Source organism: Panthera leo, chromosome B3 (genome assembly GCF_018350215.1).
Source record: "Panthera leo isolate Ple1 chromosome B3, P.leo_Ple1_pat1.1, whole genome shotgun sequence".
NCBI lineage: Eukaryota > Metazoa > Chordata > Mammalia > Carnivora > Felidae > Panthera > Panthera leo.
In genome coordinates, this window is record NC_056684.1 from 52,499,464 (window position 1) to 52,522,348 (window position 22,885).

Genomic DNA, 22,885 nt, shown 5'->3' on the forward strand with positions numbered 1-22,885 from the left:
CAGGAGCTTTATTATAAAGCAAACGAATCCTCACTCTGTGACCTTGGGCAAACTACTTACCTTTCTGGGCTTGGATTTCTCCATCTTTAAAGGTGGTCTGTGAAGATACATTGTTCCTAAAGACCTAGCAGATGGCCTTATATCATAGTAAAGTATTCAGTAAATGATAAATTACTGAGGAGGGCTTTGGTAGATTCCCTTCTGGTAGGTCTTCTAAATCCATATACTGTTAGGCTGGAAAATCAAAATCTTTCTTTCCTTGTGTAGGTACTATTGTAAAGTTGGTCAGTTCTGTCTGAACTTCATGTTCTTTGACTAGGTTTTAAGGTGCTGAGACTTCTAGAGCCAGAAATTGGGAAGATTTGAATCATTTATTCACTATATGTATATGTATTGAGGGCTGCTAATGCGAAGTGCTGGGAGTACATGGTAAAACAGGACATGGATGTTTGCTCTGATGGACATTCCACTGTAGTGGGAACCTGACAGATACTAAACACATGCTTATGTAAATCATTAAAATCTTGTGAGATTTCAGTTATAGAATGTATGTGATTCAGTATTGACTGATTTGGGGGCCCTTGTTTTTCCCTGCTTTAGACTCTTTAGCTAAAGAGTAAGAATATGCTTCCTCTGTACTTTGGCAAACTGTTAGTGTGCAGTAGTTTGGGGGGTTCTGCTCCCGCCATGATCATAGATATTATATAAAATCGTAGGTAATGCCTACTTGTGGGTTCCAGGAAGCCAGTACTAGACACAAGTTGCTCCCTTTTGATGTGAATTATTAGTTTGATGAGGAATTTGAGATCATTTTAGACTTGTGGTGTCTAAACTTTTAGTAGCTACATAGTGTTCCAGTATATGGATAGTCAGTAATTTATTTAACCTCCTCTACTGATGGACAGTATGATTATCTTCAGTTTTTGCTGTTACAAATAGTAAGGCAGTGACTATCCTTCTACATATATTTTGGCAAACTTTTTAAAGTATGCTTGTAGGGTAAATTAAAGAGTTGTTTGATCAAAAAGTATATTTAAAATTTTGGTAGATATTGTGAAATTCTTTTATCCATGAAGATTTTGATTTAGTAAGTCTGGGGTGGGACCAAACAATCTGTATGTTTAATAGGTTCCTTAGGTAATTTTGATTTTGATGCAGCCAAGTTTGAGAACATATATTGCAGGATCAGAAAGATGTCAAGATTCCCTACAGCTAAGGAGTATAGTCCATGTACTCTGGAAAAGATCTGGCATTTTGAATATCTAGGGAAGAGTAAACATCCTTTTTGGTGATTGATCAGTAAAAGCCTATCTGTCTCTAGTAGCAGTTGCTAGAAATGGCCCATCTTTAGAGAAGCAGGGATACTAATATTTATCTGGAATACTTTAAGTATCGTTGACATGTAATGTAGGAGAAAATAGCCTAAAAATTGTAAGGACTTGAGTTGGAACATCTTCCCCTTATTAACCATATAATCTTGGGCAAATTGATGAATTTTAATCTTTATACAATGATAATGATATCTTCCTTTCAGGTTTGTTGCAAAGATTAAAGGGGGAGTAACATAACATTTATTGAGTACCTTTTGTCTTCTGATACTTTGTGGGTATCTCTGTCATGGCAGTTTGTCATTTAGTTGTGACTGGTGATTCACTTGGTTATCTTCCCGTTAGACTTCCCACGTCTTGTGGTTGTATATTCCCAGTCCCTAGCACAGGCTTGGGACTTCATGTTGTCCCATGTTTTTTTTTGTTGTTGTTGTTGTTTGTTTTTTTGTTTTTTCTTCTTAAATGAATGATGTGTGCTAAGCATTCTGCAAATAGATTTTCTACTTTAATTTTCACAGTTGTCCCAAGAGGTAACTGTTACTTCTAACTTAAGATCACTTAGAATGGCCGAACCCAAATTGAAAACCCTGCATATATGATTTCAAACTAAAGTTTATGCTCTTTTCTTTTTTTTCAGATTCTAGTAACCACTTTACTTTATTTTTTAATACAAATAACTTTTTAAAAATATAATTTATTGTCAAATTGGTTTCCATACAACACCCAGTGCTCATCCCAACAAGTGCCCTCACCATGCCCATCACCCACTTTCCCCTCTCCCCCTTCCCCATCAACCCTTAGTTTGTTCTTAGTCCTTAAGAGTCTCTTATGGTTTGCCTCTCTCCCTCTGTAACTTTTTTTCCCCCCTTCCCTTTCCCCATGGTCTTCTGTTAAGTTTCTCAAGATCCACATATGAGTGAAAACATATGGTGTCTTTCTCTGCCTGACTTACTTCACTTAGCATAATACCCTCCAGTTCCATCCACATTGCTGCAGATGCTAGATTTCATTCTTTCTCATTGCCAAGTAGTATTCCATTGTGTACATAAACCACATCTTTATCCATTCGTCAGTTGATGCTCTTTTCATCAATTCACTTTGTTGAGATAATACTATAAAGCACTTTGGAAAATTCGAAATATTGTTCAAAGGTAGGATTATTTTTGTAATTTTAATAAAATTTTTTCTTTTGAGGTATAATTGACATATAACATTATATTAGTTTCAGGTGTGAAGCATGATTCACTATCTGTATGCATTGTGAAATGATCACCACAGTAAGTCTAGTCAACATCCATCACCATTCATAGTTATACATTTTTTTCTTTTTTTTTTTTGTAAGGATTAATAATGTAATTTTAAAGATCATTAGAGTGATACAAACATTCCTTTCTCCTATGCTCAATATTCCCTTTCAGTTTTGCTTTCTTGAGTGCTTGGTGTAGTAAATCTGCCTTGTCTATAAGAATATAAGTAGTTACTTCCTCCCAGAAGTGATTTTTTTTCCATATTTCCCCTGCCAATCATTCTTTTTTTTTTTTTTTTTTGGTGAACTTTTTGGTATTTATTAATACATGAGTTGAAGATGGTTTATAGTAGTTGCAGCAGGATTTTGGCAGTGTTGGAAGTTTTAGTAACCAGTAGAAGTAGTATTTGTCTTCCTATCTGGTCTTTATCTTCATTTTCTCTTTCATTAGCAGCCATGTGTGGATCTCATCAGGACACAGGTCATGGAGTTCGATGTCATCACATTCAGTCCTGGCTGTTGGATATCTGTTTTGTTTGTTTGTTTGTTTGTTTATTTATTTATTTATTTATTTATTGGATATCTATGTTTTGTAGGACAGGACTATATTGCTTAAAGGTGTAGAAATTGTGGGATAAAATACCACCTCATAAATCATTTTTTTGGTGTATATACACACATGTATATATAAGGGGCTTTTTCACTTCAAAATTAGATTGTTAGGTTGTTTTGAATATTTACTCACAAGTTGAGTTTGGGAGAAAAAGGAAAAGTGTCCTCACGCTCTGCCTCTGCCCCTTATGTCTTCATAAAATTCACAAAGTTGCAAAACAGGAATAGCATACATCAAGAAGTGTGGCAATAGGAAGAAACATTTGGTTTTACTCGTTATAGTTTTGTTGAACAAGGAATTTTCCAGGAACTTAATTTTGTGTTCTATTTTATTTTGCAGGCTATATAGTTATACTTGTCAACATTTTATATAAATCAGTTTATTTTTAAATTAAATTAAGTTAATTAATTTGTGTGTGTGTGTGTGTGTGTGTGTGTGTGTGTGTGTGTGTGTGAAGCCACTTTGGGCTGGTTTCCTCTCTCCCTCACACCTTGTAAGGTTGAAGGGGAGGAGAGAGGCAGACAGCATCATGGATTCACTCTTAGGCAGTTGATGAGTTTAAGTTTAGTCTTTGCCTTAGTGCATGTAATTCTGCCTTGGGGGCTCATGTCTATTTAACTAGCTCTTTAAGCCATGTGGATTTGTGTTGGAAAATTCATCTGATTTCTTTCTTGATCTTTGTCAAGCCTGGTTTGAACCCTGGAAACACAGTTGCAGCCTTTGATGCCTTATTATTTTCAGATGGAGGTTTTATTCTTTAGGGCTCACTAAGATGAGCTTTGGAGAGAAGCTCTGAACAGGAAGATTTATGACCTGCAGGGACTTAGGCTGTAGGGTTGAAGAACTAGAAAAATCCTTTCTTTGTTAGTACTAGTTGTTGAAAGATAATTCATGGGGTGTCATCATCCTGTTTTATTATGTGGCATTTATTTATGATGTGACTTTTAATGTCTTATTTGGAAATTGATAACTAAATATTCTCACATTAACTATCTTTGTAAAAATGTGTCAGACTCTATGGTGGCAACAAAATCTAAGGTATAATTCATAAGTTACATATCTTATATACTGTAAAACTTTTCTCTTTTAGGCGTATGGATCAGGCTGTGATATTGTTATTTTGGCAAGTGACTTTGAATGTGTGCAGATCATTCCTGGTGCTAAGCATGGAAACATCCAAGTCAGCTGTGTGGAGTGTTCTAACCAACATGGAAGAGTAAGGGATTTAATTACCTTATTAAATGCCATCTTTTAATGCATTCTTCTCCTTTTATACAAGGCTTGTTTACAATTTCTTATTAATATACCTTGCTTAGATGGTTGTTGATAGGAGTGGATAAAATGATAGGATGTATACAAATGGTAAGGGGCCATTAAGCTGATAATGAGATGATTATTCTGCAGGTGTACACTGTCTTGAAAGTTCTATAGGCCTTACGGTCCTGTGCATACTGATGTTCTGCTAGTTGATAATTCTAGCAACTGTTAAGCCAGTAGTAGGGAAGTAAGTAAACTTTTCTCTTGTCTGCATAGCATCCCTTATCTTGCCCAAATCACAGCAACATTAAATTTTTATAAAAAAATCTGCCTAGTTGTTAGTGTCTAATATAATATTTGTCATGTAACAGCAGCTTTGTAGAGCTTCTGTTAATTTAATTAAAGTTTATTCATTAATTGAAGAATCTTAAGGTTCATTCATTCAGACTCTAAAACAGAGGGTTTATTTTAAAGTAGTTTGCATCTCACATATACCTCTCCCCCAAAATACACATCAAACATGATATACATCAAATTTTGGTTGTATGTGAAGTAAATGTAGCATATTCAGTCTATATTCTAACAGCTCAGTAAGGCCAGTGTTGTGTAGAAGAGTTCAGTATCTCCACAGTATAAAAATGAGACTTTTCCTGTAATAATTATAATGATTTAAATAGTCTTAGTGTTCTAGCAATTGTTTTTTACTGAGAAATAACACATTTTAACAAGGATATGTTAAATCAGAATTTTCATGGTGATAAATAGTAATGATGCAAATTTATGCCAAGTAACAAATTATTATTACACTATTTCTAGCGTCCCACCTTGCTGCTTGTATCAAGCTTTAGTATTTGTGTAAATGTGGCACAATCTGGCAATCCAGTGATGTAATTGACTTAGTATCGAAACACTGAATTTCCTGGTGTTTTTTGACACTTGTTTCCTGCTTTTCTGATTTTTATCCTGTTTTTTTCCCCCACTAAGCGTTGCTTACTCTTAGAGAACACTGAGAGTGCCAGATTTCTTTCATTAATTTTTCATTGTTCATTTCCTTAAACCAAGTAGGGTATCTTTAAACCTGCTTGGAGTTGTATGATAGTTCTCCCAGATGAATTTTAGTAAATTATTTATGGGCTGGTAATGATCACAATAAATTATCTGGGAGCAAAGTTTCCTTTCATGTATAGGACCTTAGTGTTCATAACCCTGTTTCCACTTTTCCTTACCTGGTTGAAGATAAAGAAGGCAAAAATGACACCTTCGATTTATTGTTTTTTTATTGCCATCTTCTTTTATTTCCTTTATTGCCAGACCTTTTGGTGATACCTTTGTCATTTATGACTATGTTAGCCAATTATAATCATTCATTCATCAGCTGACAAGTTGAATGTGATCATTCCTAACAGTTTTTGCCTTGGTGTTTACCTCGGGTGGGCATTTGAAGTAGCTTCCTCCCTACCATTGTAGGTTAAGAGCTTTTTCGTGGAAAGAGTGTTAGATATTAAGTGACAGTTAAAATCACTTTTTGGTATGAGAGTGCCCTGAGATGACAGTAGACATTTTTTGACTGGCCTTTAAAAAATATATATACCTAATTTAGTGTTCTAGGTGTCAGCAAGAATGGTTTTTGGTCTGTTCCCTGTAGTTGATTCCCTCTTGCCAAGAGGAGGGTGAACTGGGAATTGGCTCTCAAGGAATTATTAGAAAAATGAACAATCAGGAGACTATAGATGCTAGAGAGGATGTGGAGAAATGGGAACCCTCTCTCACTGTTGGTGGGAATGCAAACTGAGGCAGCCACTCTGGAAAACAGTGTGGAGGTTCCTCAAAAAATTAAAAATAGATCTACCCTATGACCCAACAATAGCACTGCTAGGAATTGACCCAAGGGATATAGGAGTGCTGATGCATAGGGGCACATGTACCCCAATGTTTATAGCAGCACTCTCAACAATAGCCAAATTATGGAAAGAGCCTAAATGTCCATCAACTGATGAATGAATAAAGAAATTGTGGTTTATATACACAATGGAATACTATGTGGCAATGAGAAAAATGAAATATGGCCTTTTGTAGCAACATGGATGGAACCGGAGAGTGTTATGCTAAGTGAAGTAAGTCTTAGAGAGAAAGACAGATACCATATGTTTTCACTCTTATGTGGATCCTGAGAAACTTAACAGAAGACTATGGGGGAGGGGAAGAAAAAAAAAAGAGTTTAGAGAGGGAGGGAGCCAAAGCATAAGAGACTCTTAAAAACTGAGAACAAACTGAGGGTTGATGGGGGGAGAGGGAGGGGAGGGTGGGTGATGGGTATTGAGGAGAGCACCTTTTGGGATGAGCACTGGATGTTGTATGGAAACCAATTTGACAATAAATTTCATATTAAAAAAAATCATCTCTACCAGGCTCTGGTAGCTTCCAGGAACAGAGGATTTATGTCCCTTTTTATCAGGTATGTGACCTGGAACCCAGATCTCTATCTTAAGTCCGATGGGGACGTCTACGTCAGCTCTTTCTCTTCCACTTGCAGTGGAGTCTCTGATCTCTCCTTAGTCCATTTTCTCTATTCCTTTTTCTAGATGATTTTCCCCATTGAATTTTTTTTTTGTTTCATAGTATAATTAATGTCATTTTATTTGATGTCTTTTGAATACCTGTTTAATACTCTTTGATATCTTTTTCTGCTTCTCATGGTTTTTATATTATTTTTCACTGGATTATAAAATTTCTGGCAAATGTGCCATTGAAATGCTATCTTTGTTAATAAAGTTATTCCTATGTTAAAAAAATTCTTACAGAAAAGGATGATTTCTTTGAATAGTTCAACCTTGTATTTGATATGTAAAGTAAAGCCTGATGAATTTTTGACAACAGGGAAGGGATTCTTAAATCCAATTCTTTTCCAGTTATATTTATGGGATGGAATAAATCATGAATACTGTGTTGGGATTGTATTATATGTAATTAGCTTATACGTTATTGTGAAAAGGATGTTGTCTTTATTTTCTTTTCCTAAATGTTAATGCTTTGTTCATTTCTTTTTAGATTGCAGCTTCGTATGGTAATGCTGTTTGTATTTTTGAGCCCTTGGGCATAAATTCTCATAAGAGAAATTGTGTAAGTATTCAGTGGTAGTAGAAGTTTTTTAGAGTTAAGTTTAGAATCCAGTTGATAGCAGTAAAGAGTGCCTTACAAGAGCTAGTGCTGAATGTGGTCTGGAATACCCATCTGAAGTTGGTCTGGTGCTTTTGATGGTAAGATCTTCTACATTCACTAGAGATATACCCCTAGACCTTTTAGAAACCTAGTTTTCTATAATATTGCTAATTGAGATTTACCTTGTTAATTGTAATCTACCTTAGTTGAACTACTATTTTTTCTTGTCTAGATTGCTGGAGTAGTCTCTGATATGTTTTATATCCTTCTCTTCTCTTTTCTCAACACAGCAGGTCATGACATACTTCTCCACCTAAAACTCCCTATTTCTCTCAGACACAAAGCCAAAAAGCCTTACAATAGACTCTATAGTCTTTTTTCCCTCTAGTACTCACTTAACACCTCTCAGAGCTCGACTCCTACGATTTTTGTCCTCTAATGTTACTCCAGCCACACTGGCATTTTTATTCTTTGAACAGTTACTTTCCCATCTTAGGTCTTTGCATTGTTTTTTCTCTTGTCTGGAATGTTTTTCTTTCTCTGGGTAACTCCAAGGTCAGCTCCTGCAGATCCTGTAAGTATTTTCTCAATAATACCTTCCCAATGGGGATCCGCCCATTTTTAAAATTGCCCATTTTAAAACAAAACCACTTTTATTTTAACCCCTCATCCTTCTATTTCAAACTTTTTCCCCACAGCATTTATCTTATTTGTTATTTACTGTTTAGAATGTAAGCTCCATGAGGGTATGGAGCTTTGTTTCTTTTGTTCATTGGTGCATCTGAAGTACTTAGAACAAGACCTGGAATACAATAGGTGCTTCTAAATACTTGTTGAGTGAAGGAGTTAGGAGCTTAGGTAAACTCACTAATCAGCTAAATGGTCTAACATATCACATTGAGAACCAACCATTCAAATTCATTCTAGGTGCTATATTTTATTTTACTTAAAATTCACAGGGGCGCCTGGGTGGCTCGGTCAGTTAAGCATCTGACTCTTGATTTCGGCTCAGGTCATGATCTCATGGGTTTGTGAGTTTGAGCCTTGCATCCAAATCTGCATTGATGGTGTGGAGTCTGCTCGAGATTCTCTCTCTCCCTCTCTTCCCCTCTCCCCCCACCAATAAATAAATAAACTTAAATATAAATATAAATAAATATATATGTATATATTTATAAATATATATAATTATTTTTAGATAATGAAATTCAGGTTTTGCAGTTATTTTAAAATTCTGGCTCTGGATGGTCATGATACCTTGAATGAAGTATTTGTTAAGTATTTAAAAAGTATCATACAGAGAGAGGGAATTTCTGTTTATTAAATTATTACTACTTGCCGAGCAGTTGATGTATAACTTGCCTAAGGTGATGTGGCTTTACATGCACTATACTTTACAAAAGGACATTGTGTATTTATGTACTACAAAGAAATATCTCAACTTTTTTCACTTACTGTATTTCATGGCAAAGGCCTTTGACTTTTGCACTTTAAATCTTTCTTTTAGAATGAAAATAGAAAAAAGACTGGAAATTAGTCAAATAAATATAATACACATAATATAGATTTGTGGATTGTATATATTGTGTGGTTCAAATTTGTTGACTTTGGGAGATACATCTAGTTTTATTTTAGATGTTGAGTCCATAGGATTATGATAATTTTCACTTCCTTCTAATGTGCATTTGTTTTCACAAACATGTATTGAGTGTCTGCATATGTTCCAGCCATTACAGCACTCAAGACACAAAGCTTATTATGGCATAATTCCTACCTTGAAGAGCTGGAGTTTACTAGGAGATTCAGACACATGCATGTGGCCACTGTTAAAATGGGATGTAAAGGGTACCATGGCTGCTGCCGGGATGTCAGCAGAGGTGGTGATTTAGCTGGATATAGATGTAAGCATGGGAGCTTGCAGGTGGAGAAGAGAGAAAAAGCATGTCCTACATCTAAGAATGTGTTTATAGACATGGAAGGAAGCCTGAGAGAACATGCTTTGGGCATGGCAAGGAGCTTGATGTGGTAGAGTAAATAATAAGTAACTATTGGAAGTTAGTTTAGGAGCAATATTTTCAAAATAATAGTGAAATATTTACATCTTTGTTTTAGATCATAAAGTCTTAAAGTGAATAAAATGATAAAATGGTAATATTTGTGGATATTACTTTAAAAACATATATGTTTCTTTTTTCTTTCTATATGTTTCAGCAACTCAAGTGTCAGTGGCTTAAAACGGGGCAGTTTTTTTTGAGTTCTGTGACATACAATTTAGCATGGGACCCTCAAGGTATTTAGTGATTATATTTAGAAATTATAAAGAGTAAATGTTCATTTAGAAATGTCTGATTACAATGTAATATAGTTTCTCATAATAAAATGGTCAGTGTAGAATATTTTCTTTTTGTTAGTGAATGAGTGTATTTTTTTTTCTTCTTGGTATATACTGCTTTGTACAGTGCTTAATTTACTTTGAGTTCTGTGCTTTTATTCCCTGCCTTTGAATGTTTTATTCTAGGAAACAGTGATGATTTGTTTCCTTAGTTAACACTTACACTGTGTTTAATAAGAAATAAACTCAGAAATAAAACAGGGCCAAAAAAACCCCCTATCTCATTTATTTTTTGTGTTTTAGGAAATTTTGTCTTTAAATTTGAAAGATTAGAAACCCCTAATGATAATGGCCATTGCCCCTCTTTACATTCATGATTAATAAGGTTAATTTTGTAGAAAAACAAATTTCATTAATCTTTAGTTCTGTTTTATATCCTGAGAACATTCTATGTTTACATAACAGAGTGTTTTGCGTTTGTTTTGTTATTGTACTTTTGCTTTTTTTGTTTTGTTTTGTTTTTAAGATTTACCTGATACACAGTAGCTCTTTGCCAGTAAGCTTTTCTTTTTTGTTGTCAAGTTTCACCCGAGACTTACCCTTTCTTGTGTAGTGGATTCTTAGAACTTTGAAATGGATATGTCTTGGTTTTCACAGAATAGTTTATAAACCTAAATATAAGCCCACATGTGCAATTCTTTCTCCAGATAAGCCATGCGTATTCATTAGAACTTTCTTTAATTTTCAGATAACAGATTGTTGACAGCAACCGATTCTATTCAGTTGTGGGCTCCTCCAGGAGGTGACATTCTGGAAGAGGAGGAAGAAATTGATAATAAAATTCCTCCAGTTTTAAATGATTGGAAGTGCATCTGGCAGTGCAAGTTAGTGTCTAACTCTGTTGTTCTCATTAATTAAAAAAACCAGTCATCCTAAAATATGTTCCCTTGCACAGTGATCTCTGTTTTTTGATAGTACCATTACATTTAGAAGCCTAGAAAGTGGACTTCTTCTTTTTAAAAATTTTTTTTTTAATGTTTATTTATTTTTGAGACAGAGAGAGACAGAGCATGAACAGGGGAGGAGCAGAGAGAGAGGGAGACACAGAATCTGAAACAGGCTCCAGGCTCTGAGCTGTCAGCACAGAGCCCGACGCGGGGCTCGAACTCACAGACAGTGAGATCATGACCTGAGCCGAAGTCGGACGCTTAACCGACCAAGCCACCCAGGCGCCCCGAAAGTGGACTTCTTCTAACCCAAACCCATATTAACCTTTCCTCTGTGTTACAGTTGATTGGTTAAAAAAAGGACAAAAATATTTTTCGAGTTACAACCTCAGGACTTGGGAATTACTCCTTAATGGATGAGATGTAGATAGGGATGGGGAAGAGGAAGATGTGATACAAGTTGCCAGCTACTCTTAAGTGGAAGAATGGCTATACCACTGACAGTATGGATTATGTGCAGGGACCCACTTAGCCAGGGGAGATGGGTGAGCTCAGTTTTTAACTTGTTATATTTTGGACATTCATGGGGCAGGTAGGTGGAGATCTCTTTTATGCATGTTGATTGCATTCTTCTTTGGATCTCCAAAGTCAACTTTGGATTGGTTTTCATAATTAATTTGTATTTTAAGGGAGATGAAAACACTCTTGTTCTGATATGTTATGAAAATCTTGTTTTGACCATTTATATATACAGTGTTCCAGATTTTAAAAATGCAGACTGGTTAACTTTTTTTTTTTTTTTTTTAGAACCTCAGTGTCTGTACATTTGATGGAATGGTCCCCTGATGGTGAATATTTTGCTACTGCTGGAAAGGTAAAGGACCAAATAAAACATAAACAAAAGAAATAAAAAAACAAAAAATGTTCCTTTTTCATTGTCATTTTCAGTTTTCTCATCTGAGAAAAATAGGGGTAATCATACTCTGCAAAGCTGGCCTCAGAAAAAGTGATAGTATTTTTAAATTTTTTTTTTTTTTAACGTTTATTTATTTTTGAGACAGAGAGAGACAGAGCATGAACAGGGGAGGGGCAGAGAGAGAGGGAGACACAGAATCTGAAACAGGCTCCAGGCTCTGAGCTGTCAGCACAGAGCCCGACGCAGGGCTCGAACCCATGGACCGTGAGATCATGACCTGAGCCGAAGTCGGACGCTTAACCGACCGAGCCACCCAGGCGCCCCAAAATAGTGATAGTATTAATGGGAGATCTGGTATGCTCCCCGTAGGTAGTAGGCACTTGGAAAATAAATGTTATTTGACTTTGTTTAAAATTTACATTTTACAAAATTAATTTTTATGTTTAAAGAATAGCATATGTATGTAATTTAAGAAGTGAAATAGTACTACTAGATTCACAATGGAAAGAAGTACTCCTTTCATCCCATTCTTATTCCTGTGTCCTGAGGGAGTTACTTGTCAAATTGCGTGTTTTGGTATTTCCTTTCATGTTTCTAAGTAACTTGCTAATGTTCCCATTTCTTGATTTTTTTTTCCTTTTAGTTTTATGTATCCTCTCTTTTCTTCCTGTGGAATCTGAGACTTCAGTCCACTGGCTGATGTCCCCCATCCCCATCTCTACTTTTGCCACATATACACATTGACTTCCCTTCCTCCTGTCTTGCTGATGTAGATATCTCATAACATTTGGGTAAATATTCACATTGCTAAGATTGTGTAAAATGCTCTTCACAGAATAATTACTTTGGAGTTACTAGTAACTTTGTTTTACTATTTGCTTCATTTTGTATATACCTAATTCACCCCCAAACCTCTGGCAGTCTTTGGATCTCCTCTTGCTATAATCCCACATAAGAGTTACCCTGGAAACTTTTTTGCCCCCACTCTGGCTTAGTTGCTCTCCAAGCCTAAAATAGCAGAGCTGTCATTTTTGAATTTTATGAACCTTAGGAGATTCTGTTTGCCCTGTTTCTTAGCATCATTTATCTTCTTCCCTTGCCTGATAGGGATACTCTTCAGTAGATTCCTGAAAAGGGTGAATGGGAAAAAAAAAAATTGAAGGTATTGCAAGCCTAAAGAGTTCTTTTTTTATGCTTGATTTGGCTAGGACTAGAATTGTGTTGAAAATTTTCTCTCAGGGTTATGTCCTGGTTCTGTTGCTTTCTAGCTACCAGTGTTGCTATTTGAGAAGTACAGTGCCATTAGGACTGCCCTCCCTGCCCATCTCCACCTTATAGAGGTTTTAAGAATCTTCTGGTGTTTTCAGGTGCCTGAGTGGCTCAGTCGGTTAAGCATCTGACTTTGGCTCAGGGCATGATCTCATGGTTTGTGAGTTCGAGCCCCACACTAGACTCTGAACTGACAGCATGTATCCTGCTTGGGATTCTCTCTCCTCCTCTCTCTGCCCCTCCTCTCCTTGCTCTCCATCTCTCTTTCTCAAAAATAAGTAAATACACATTGAAAAAAACCCACAGGATAAAGTTTAATTGTATTTAATTGTTGTATTATATACAGCTTTTATATATATAACTTTTTATATGTATATAACTTTTTTATATATATACATATATACATGTATATGTGTGTATATATATATACATATATACATATATATATATATTTTATATATGTATAACTTTTTTTATATGTATAACTTTTATATTACAACTTTTATATTACACTAAAACACAAGAATAGGTTTTCCAAGAACACCAGAGTTTATCCTTTTTAGTTCATCTCTAGTTGTAGAACACTCTCAACTGTTTTGTGGCTGAATAATTAGTTGATCCAGAGATAGTTGCTCAACAGGTGACAATATAGACAGGAAGACTGCACAATATTATTGACAGAGAGACTGCAATCATGTGCAGTTCAGTAGTTACCTAATAACAATTTCAAAGTAGTAAGGAGTGTAAAAACTATTTTGAGATATTTACAGCAAATGTCGTGTAATCTTAAAACATCTGTGATTTCTGTTAGAGACAGAGTCATAGGTACCACTAATACCACTTTGGTCTGTCGCTTTTATTTGTAACTGAACTTTAGCATTTCCTTCAGTTAGCAGTTATGAAAATAGAGAAGTAATTGTTTTTCACCACTCTAGTTCATGGTAACTCTGAGTCTTAGTTGTCTTGGTTTCTCAAGAAGCAGATTCTGAGACAAGGATTCAACTATAAGTAATTCATGTGGGGAATGATCACCAAGAAATATACTGGATTTAAGGCAGGGAAGTGAAGGGGCTGAATAAAGGGTATGCTATCATGCAAGTGACTAACAAGTTGGGATCTCTGGGTAACTCTGGGAGCTGGTGTTCCTCACAACATTGTGTTCCTCACACATGTTCTTCATATGTATCAGTTGTTGGTTGGGCGCTGGTTATGGTATAGCAGTAGTTCTCAGCACTCAAAAACAAGTCCTAGGAAACTTCAGGCAGAGATACGTAGATGCCATAAGTTAGAAGTTGCACACTAAAATGGTAAGGCATGAGAGCATACAGGGTGTATCAAAAATATCTTTATATCTTAGAATTCTGTCAATAGGCTCCTGGGGTTAGAGGACCTCAAAGAACCTGTGCCCTAAAATCTGGACATTTTGTGTTTTTGTTTTCCACATTTATGTCTAAAATCTATGTGGAATCATTTTTAGATACGATTTAAGGAAGAGGTTGATTTTTTTCTATATTGTTACCCAGTTGTCCAGGACACTATTGAAAAGCCTCTTCTCTCTCCATTGCTCTGTAATACCACTTTTGTCATAGATTTCAATGTCCATATTTGTGTGGATCTGTGTCTGGGTTATTTTCTCTAGTCCATTGGTCTTTTGTTGCACCAGCGTCACTTGTCTTAATTGCTATAGCTTTTGAATTGTTTTGATATCTGGTAGAACAAGTCCTCCTATCTTGTTCTTCTTAAAGATGGTCTTATGTTTTCTTGGTCCTTTGTATGTTCAAATTAGTGTTTGGGTAAATACCCAATAGTGAAGTTACTGGATCATATGATACTTCTGTTTTTAAGTTTTTGAGGCACCTCCATATGGTTTTCCACAGTGGCTCCATCAGTTTACATTCCCACCACCAGTGCATGAGGCTTCCTTTTTTCCCACATCCTTGCCAAGGCCCTTGGTATTTTCATGTAAATTTTAGGATGAGCCTGAAAAATTTTAAAAAACAAACAAAAAAACTTCTTGTGATTTCGATTGGTATTGCATTGACTCTATAGGTCAGTTTGGGGAGAATTGATATCTTTACAATTGAGTGTCCATCATGAATGCAACATATCCCTTCATTTATTTTAGAATTTTTAATTTTTCTTAGTATTCTTTTATATTTTATGTAGAGGCCCTAAACATTTATTATATTCATTCCTAAATATTTGATATTTTTTGATATTGCTATAAATGGCATCATAATATAAATTTAATTTTATAATTGTGAATGGTAGATAGAAATGAAATTAATTTTTTATATTGGTTTTAAACCTAGCAAATGTTACTGATAAAGTCACTGATTCTATTAAATCCTCTGTAGATCTTTCGTTTTTCTCTGTACATAATTATCTGTGAATATTGAGAGTTTTATTTCATCCTTTCTAAATCTCAAATGTTTTGTATCTTTTCCTTTTTTTTACTACAGTATGTAGGACCTCTAGTATAATGTTGAATAAAATTAGTGAGAGTAGATATCTTTTTCTTACTCCCAATTTCAAGAGGATACCTTTCACTGTGTTACCTTTGATTATGATGTTTACTGTAGGTGTTCGTTCTCGGCTAAAGGACATTTCCTTATTTATAGTTTGTTAGAATTTTTTTTTTTTTTAAATCACAAATGATGTTGAATCTTAGGAAATATTTTCCCTGAATCTATTGAGATTATAATTTTTTTCTTTTTACTCTTTTTTTTTAAAAAATGGTTTTAATGTTTATTTATTTTTGAGAGAGAGAGAGAGAGAGCGCATGCACACGCGTGCGTGAAGTTGGGGAGGGGCAGAGAAAGAGGAAGACACAGAATCTGAAGCAGGCTCAGGGCTGTCAGCACAGGGCCTGATGCGGGGCTCAAACCCACAAACTGTGAGATCATGACCTGATGCTCAACTTACTGAGCCACCCAGGCGCCCCATCTTTTTGTACTCTTTTAATAAGATAAATAGTTGGGCTTATTTTCAAGTATTAAATAAGCCTTGTGTTTCTAGAATAACCCTAAGTTGATTATAATGTATTATTCTTGCTGGATTTGGTTTGCTAATATTTTCTTCAAGATTTATGAGATCTATCTGTGTGTTAGAGTAAGATCACGTTGGTATGTATATGTTATGGACTGAACATGGCCCCCCAACCCCCATTCATATGTTAAACCCTATCCCCCCAATGTGATGGGATTTGGCTATGAGGCTTTTGAAAGGTACTTACTGTTAGATGAGGTGTGATGAGCATATCACCCTCATATAGGAATAGTGAGTACTTTTATAAGAAGAGACACCAGAGAGCTTGTTCTCCTTCTGTGACATGAATACATAGCAAGAAAGTAGTTGTCTGCAAGCCAGAAAGAGAGGTCCACCAACTTGATCATTCTGGCAGCCACATCTCAGCCTCCAGCCCTCAGAACTGTGAGAAAATACATTTGTTTAAGCCACTCAGTCTATGGTATTTTGTTATGTCAGTCCAAGCTCACCAATACAGCATAGCATGCCAGACATGCTATAATCTTGCCCATTCTGAAACAAGTAAACAACAGTACCAAAACTTTCTCTTGACCTTCTCTCAGCTTTTGCCACATTTCTTTGTCCCCCTTATAGCACCTTCAGAGAGTTGCTTATAGTTGCTGTCTCCAAGTTTTTCTCTTCATTCTCTCTTCTGAAAGAGTCATTAGTGAATTCCTGTTACCAAATCCTGTGGTTAGTGCTTACTTACCCTAATGGCATGAATTAACACAGTTGGTTACTTCCTCACCCTTGAACACTTTCTTCAGTTTACTTTCAGGACACCATACACTCTCTTGATTTGCTTTTTAACTCTCTGACTGTCCCTCATTAGTTTGTTGGGATCACCTTTTCTTCCCTACTTTAAAATTTTGAAGTACCCTAGGGCTTATTTCTTAGACCTCTCCTCTGACCATACTCACTCCCTTGGTGATCTCCTCTTATCTCATGGCTTTAAGTGCATTTAGATTTGTATCTTTTGCCTGTAACTCTCCCTGAGCTCCAGGCTAATTGTATGTGCATGTATGTGTGTATGTATGTGCACACACTACACACATGTATACACACACTATACACACATGTACACATACACACACACTACACACATACATAAAACTAAATTTTTTAAGTTTTAATTTAAAAAAATACATCAGATGATATACATGCCAAAATACATGTTTTAAGGAAAACCTAAGTGGATACAATAGTGCCATTAATTGTATTTGAAAGAGGGTAATAGGAAAACATGCTTCAAATGCAGCATAGCGTGCACAACACTACCCAAGCTGATGTCAGGGCAGTGACTATCTGGGAACATTATAAAGCTGCTTTTCAGTGTAAATCTAGAGTAGCTCTCTGATCACACTGAATTTGTCCTCCATTAAATCATCATGATGGCTTCATCTACAACAGACTTGTTAAATCAAAGGAATGACTAGCCTTACTAATCATTTGTGAGTATATTGTGACCCTAAGAAATATGAGTAACAAAAAGAACAAATCTGTAGGTATGGCCATTTTTTCATGGTCAAGTTTTAGGAGTAGTGGAATGCTAGTTTTTAAAGATGAAAGCTTTAAAGGTGACTGCCTAGTTTTAGAGATCAAAGGCAAAAATTATATTCTTTTTTTTAAAGTAGGCTTCATGCCCAGTGCAGAGCCCAATATGGGGCCTGAACTCATTACCCTGAGATCAAGACCTGAGCTGAGATTAAGAGTTAGATACAACCAATGGAGCCACCTAGGCGCCCCTATTCTTTTTCAAACTATTTTTCCAGTGATTCTGATGTTTTCCTTTTATTAACCTTGTTTTTCAGACATTATGGAAAACTCTTCTTGCATCTCTACATTCTACACAGAAATGTTAAATATTAGTTTTTTTTTAATTCGTAGGTGATTGAATTGGCTTGTCAAGTTTTTCAGTGTTTGTTGTTTTTTATTTTAGAGTGTGTGTGTGTGTGTGTGTGTGTGTGTGTGTGTGTGAGAGAGAGAGAGAGAGAGAGAGAGAGAGAGAGAGAGAGAGAGAGAGAATGGGGGAGAGGGGCAGAAGGAGAGAAAAAGAGAATCCCAAGCAGGCTCCACACTCAGCCCAGAGCCCGATGAGGGACTCAATCCCATGACCCTGAGATCATGACCTGAGCCAAAATCAAGAGTCAGATGCCCCATGATGTAATTTTTTTTTTTTTTTTTTTTAGAGTTTATTTATTTATTTTGAGAGAGAGGGAGACAGAGAGAAAGAAAGAGAGAGAGGGAATCTCAAGCAGGCTCTGCACTGCAGGGCTCAAACTCACCGCGAGATCGCTACCTGAGCCAAAGTTGGATGGTTAACCAACTGAGCCACCCAGGCACTCCAGTGCTCTGTTTAAATATCACTTTTTTAAGGAAACCTCCCAGACCAGGTCAAGTCTCTCAAGTATATACTCTCACAGTATGCTTTTAATTTGTAGCACTTATAATTTTATTAAAACCATAATTTGTATCTGTTGTTTTTTTTAAAGAAGTCTCTCCATGCCTAGTGTGAGGCTTGAACTCAACAACCCTGAGATCAAGACCTGAGCTGAGCTGAGATCAAGAGTCTGACCCTTAATTGACTGAGCCATCCAAGCGCCCCAACAATAATTTGTATCTTTATTTACTGTTGTCTTCCCTTCTGGAGTATAAGCTCTGTACAACTAGCAATTATATTTTGTTGTCTTCTATCTCTTCCTTCCCTTCTCCTAACTATATTCCCATCAGTTTATTTATTTTTTTTATTATTTTTTTATCCCCATCAGTTTATACAGTGCCCGCATCGAGTAAAGATTTATTGTTTGAGTGAATCAAGTGACCATTTTGTAGTATATAAGCAGTTAATAGCACATCATTATCCATTTATATGTTACAGACTAATTTTGTTTTTAAGGCTGAAACAGTCTGAAAGCTATTGAATTTTCTCAGAGTAAAATTTAGCTCTTTAGCAGATCTGTATCTGGACATGATCACATGAAATAGAAGTCTTATAAAATATATTAAAATGCATGTAATTGGATTCAACTAAGAATAGTATATTAATGTAAATTACAAGATGTCTATCTTCTCTAAGTCTACCTTCTACCCTCTAGGTCCATCTGTGTTGTTGCAGATGTCAAGATTTCATTCTTTTTTATGGCTGAGTAGTATTTCTGTGTGTGTGTACACACCATATCTTCTTTATCCATTCATCTTTTGATGGACATTTAGGTTGCTTCTATATCTTGGTGATTGTAAATAATGCTGCAGTAAATACAGCATTGCATATATCTTTCAAATTAGTGCTTTTGTTTTCTTTGGTTAAATGCCCATCAGTGAAATTACTGGATTATATGGTAATTCTATATTTAATATTTTGAGGAACATCCGTAATGTTTTCCAAAGTGGCTGCACCAATTTGCATTTCCACCAAAAGTGCACGAGGGTTCCTTTTTCTGCACATCCTCACCAACACTTGTTATTTCTTGTGTTTTTGATTTTAGCCATTCTGACAAGTGTGAAGTGATATTGTGGTTTTGACATGCATTTCGTGATGACTAGTGTTAAGCATTTTTTTCATGTGTCTGTTGGCCATCTGTATGTCTTCTTTGCAAAAATGTCTATACATGTCCTCTGCCCATTTTTTAAATTGGATTATTTGTGTGGTTTGTGTGTGTGTGTGTTGTATAAGTTCTTTATATGTTTTGGATATTAAACCCTTACCAGATAAATAATTTGCATATATCATTCAGTAGGTTGCCTTTTTGTTTTGTTGATGGTTTTCTTCACTGTATAAAATCTTTTTATTTTGGTATAGCCCCAATAGTTTCATTTAGCTTTTGTTTCCCTTGCTTCAGGAGACAAATCTAGAAAATGTTTCAATGGCTTATGTCAAAGAAATTACTGCCTGTTTTCTTCTAGGAGTTTTACAGTTTCAGGTCTCACATTTAGGTCTTTAATCCATTTTGAGTTTATTTTTGTATATGGTGCAAGAAAGTGGTCCAGTTTCATTCTTTTGCATGTAGTTGTCCAGCTTTTCTAGCCCTGTTTGTTGAAGAGATGGTCTTCTTTCCATTGTATATTTTTGCCACTTTTGTCATAGATTAATTGACCATATAATCGTGGATTTATTTCTGGGCTCTCTATTCTGTTCCATTGATCTATGTGTCTCTTTTTGTGACAGCACCATACTGTTTTGATTACTACAGCTTTGTAATATATCTTGAAATCTGGGATTCTGATACTTTCACCTTTCTCATTTGTTTTCAAGATTGCTCTGGCTATTTGGAGTCTTTGTGGTTCCATACAAATTTGAGAATTATTTGTTCTTGTTCTATGAAAATGTTCGTAATATTTTGATAGGGATTGTATTGAATCTGTAGATTGCTTTGGATACTATGGACATTTTAACAACATTAATTCTTACAGCCCATGAGCATGGAATATCTTTCCATTTGTTTGTGTCACCTTCAAATTTTTATAATTTTTAGAGTACAGGTATTTCACCTCCCTGGTTAAGTTTAATTTTATTCTTTTTGGTACAGTTGTAAATGGGATTGTTTTCTTAATTTCTCTTTCTGCTACCTCATTATTAGTGTATGGAAATGCAACAGGATTCTGTGTATTCATTTTGTATACTGTGATTTTACTGAATCCATTCATCAGTTCTAGTAGTTTTTGGTAGAATCTTTAGGGTTTTCTGTAGACAGTATCATATCATATGCAAATGGTGAAAATTTCATTTATTTCTTACCAATTTGGATACCTTTTATTTCTTTTTCTTTTATTGTTTTGGCTAGGACTTACAGTATTATGTTGAATAAAAGTGAGAGTGGATATTCTTGTCTTGTTCTCTTAGAGGAAGGTCTCTCAGTTTTTCAACATTGAGTATGATGTTAGCTGTGGGTTTTTTCATAGGTAGCCTTTATTTTGTTGAGGTATGTTCCCTCTAAGCCTACTTTGTTGAGGGGTTTCATCATGATTGCATGTTGTACTCTGTCAAATGCTTTTTGTACATCTATTGAGATTATATGGTTTTTATCCTTTTTCTTGTTAATGTGATGTATCATGTTGATTGATTTGTGAATACTGAACCACCCTTGCATCCCTGGAATACATCTCACTTGGTTGGAGTGAATGAGTTTTTAAAAGGATTCTTGGATTCAGTTTGGTAATTTTTTGTTTAGGATTTTTGCATCTATATTCATCAGAGATATTGGCCTGTAGTTTTCTTTGTAGTGTCTTTATCTGGTTTTGGTATCAGGGTAATGTTGGCTTCATAGAATGAATTTTCCTTCCTCTTTTATTTTTTGGAATAGTCCCTCATGTAATCTTAATGTTTCTGATTGTCTCTCGTTGCTTACTCATTGTGTTATGTTTGCCTCAGCTGTGTGTCACAATTTTGAGACTATTTTAGGATATATGATCTTTTGACGAGAGGGTCATGTGGTACATTAAAAACTATTAATGACCTGTGTAAGATGATCAGTATTCATTGTTTGAACATCTACTGAATTTGAACTCTCATCTCTAATGAATCCAAAAGATTCCTTTGTACTTCAGACATGACTAATAAGACTAAAAAAAGCACATCCTCTCAAATGGGACATCTAGATTTCATGCTCCTCAAAGGTGATTCTGTTTGCATGTTCCATAATACTTAGTTTTTTTTTCTTTGAATTTTTATTACAATAGCCTTAGCAGTTGATTATCATTTTTCCCCAAGTATTAGTCATGCTTTCTTTGCATTAAATTCTCCTAATTCTCCTAAGAGATAAGCATTCTGTAATTCTAATGGAAAGATAAGAATGCCTTACTGGTAAGGATCCTTTAGAGGTTAATAAAATGTGTCGTGGGTTTAAAAAGCTTATTTCCTCGCATTTTTGAGAAGATACTACATCTATTTAAGATCTTCATGAAAAAAGAACAGAAACTAACTTTGTAATGTTGGCACTTCCCTCCCCCCCCACCCCCCATCTGTTCTGCTTCTGTTAACAAAGCCAAGTTTGTCTGACTTGATGAAACAGATGGTAACTGTGTGATCTACCACTAGAAGGCATTTTCCACCGCCTCTGCTACATATGACAGGGTTTCAGTTCAGGTGTTGTGGGACTCAAAATCAGGTACCTTGAGAATTTTTAATATTTTTAGTATTTCAGTTCATTGAGTACTTTCTATTTTTGGGGGGCTTAATAGTAATTTAACTTTTTATCTGAACTTTAAAGTCTTACTTGTTAAAGAGCTGTTTTTTCCCCCCACAATGTGTACCTGGTCAAATCTTCAGTTAAAGAATTGTTTGCTTTGCTTGATATGTATTTATTTAAATTTTTTAGGTTTATAAAGTTTATATTTGAACACTTTCTATAAGAGTTGGTTATTTTGTAAAATTTGAAAGTGGTTTAAAATACTATTTTCTTTGGAAACATTTTTTTTTTTAATAGAGGATTAATGCTTTTGAGTAAAATACTGGGCTTTTTAAGGGCTTGGATAAGAATTTTTGATGAGGGTGATTTTGGCAGGAAGGAAAGCAGTAGGCTACAGAATGTTTCCAGAAGGTTTTCTTCCTCTTGAAATCACTTCCGTGTTCTTAGATTCAATGTTTTGGTTATTTAAGGATTGCCTTCTTGACCTTTTTTCCTTCTTTAAAATGGAATTATCTTTACTTTTTAAATGTGATAATGTATTGTAAAAAACATGCAGAGAAAATGAAAATCCTCTGCCAAATAGTCCTACCTTAAATAAAAAAGTTCACTGTTTTCTATTCAGTATATATTCTTTCAGACTTTTTGTTTCTTTGTAAGCCACATGGA

General features: G+C 35.3%; 1 protein-coding gene across 3 annotated transcripts in view; it reads left to right on the forward strand.

The window, feature by feature from the left end:
* DMXL2 (Dmx like 2) overlaps nucleotides 1-22,885 on the forward strand; it is a 151,434-nt gene that overhangs the window by 21,961 nt on the left and 106,588 nt on the right. For 2 of the 3 annotated variants that reach the window (XM_042942020.1, XM_042942021.1), the window contains exons 2-6: nucleotides 4,278-4,403; nucleotides 7,493-7,564; nucleotides 9,815-9,893; nucleotides 10,684-10,819; nucleotides 11,690-11,756. In XM_042942020.1, the coding sequence (XP_042797954.1) occupies nucleotides 4,278-4,403; nucleotides 7,493-7,564; nucleotides 9,815-9,893; nucleotides 10,684-10,819; nucleotides 11,690-11,756 (480 nt within the window). Of the gene's footprint in view, nucleotides 1-4,277; nucleotides 4,404-6,852; nucleotides 6,900-7,492; nucleotides 7,565-9,814; nucleotides 9,894-10,683; nucleotides 10,820-11,689; nucleotides 11,757-22,885 lie in introns of those variants that run through there. The other variant, XM_042942023.1, reaches the window with a different exon arrangement.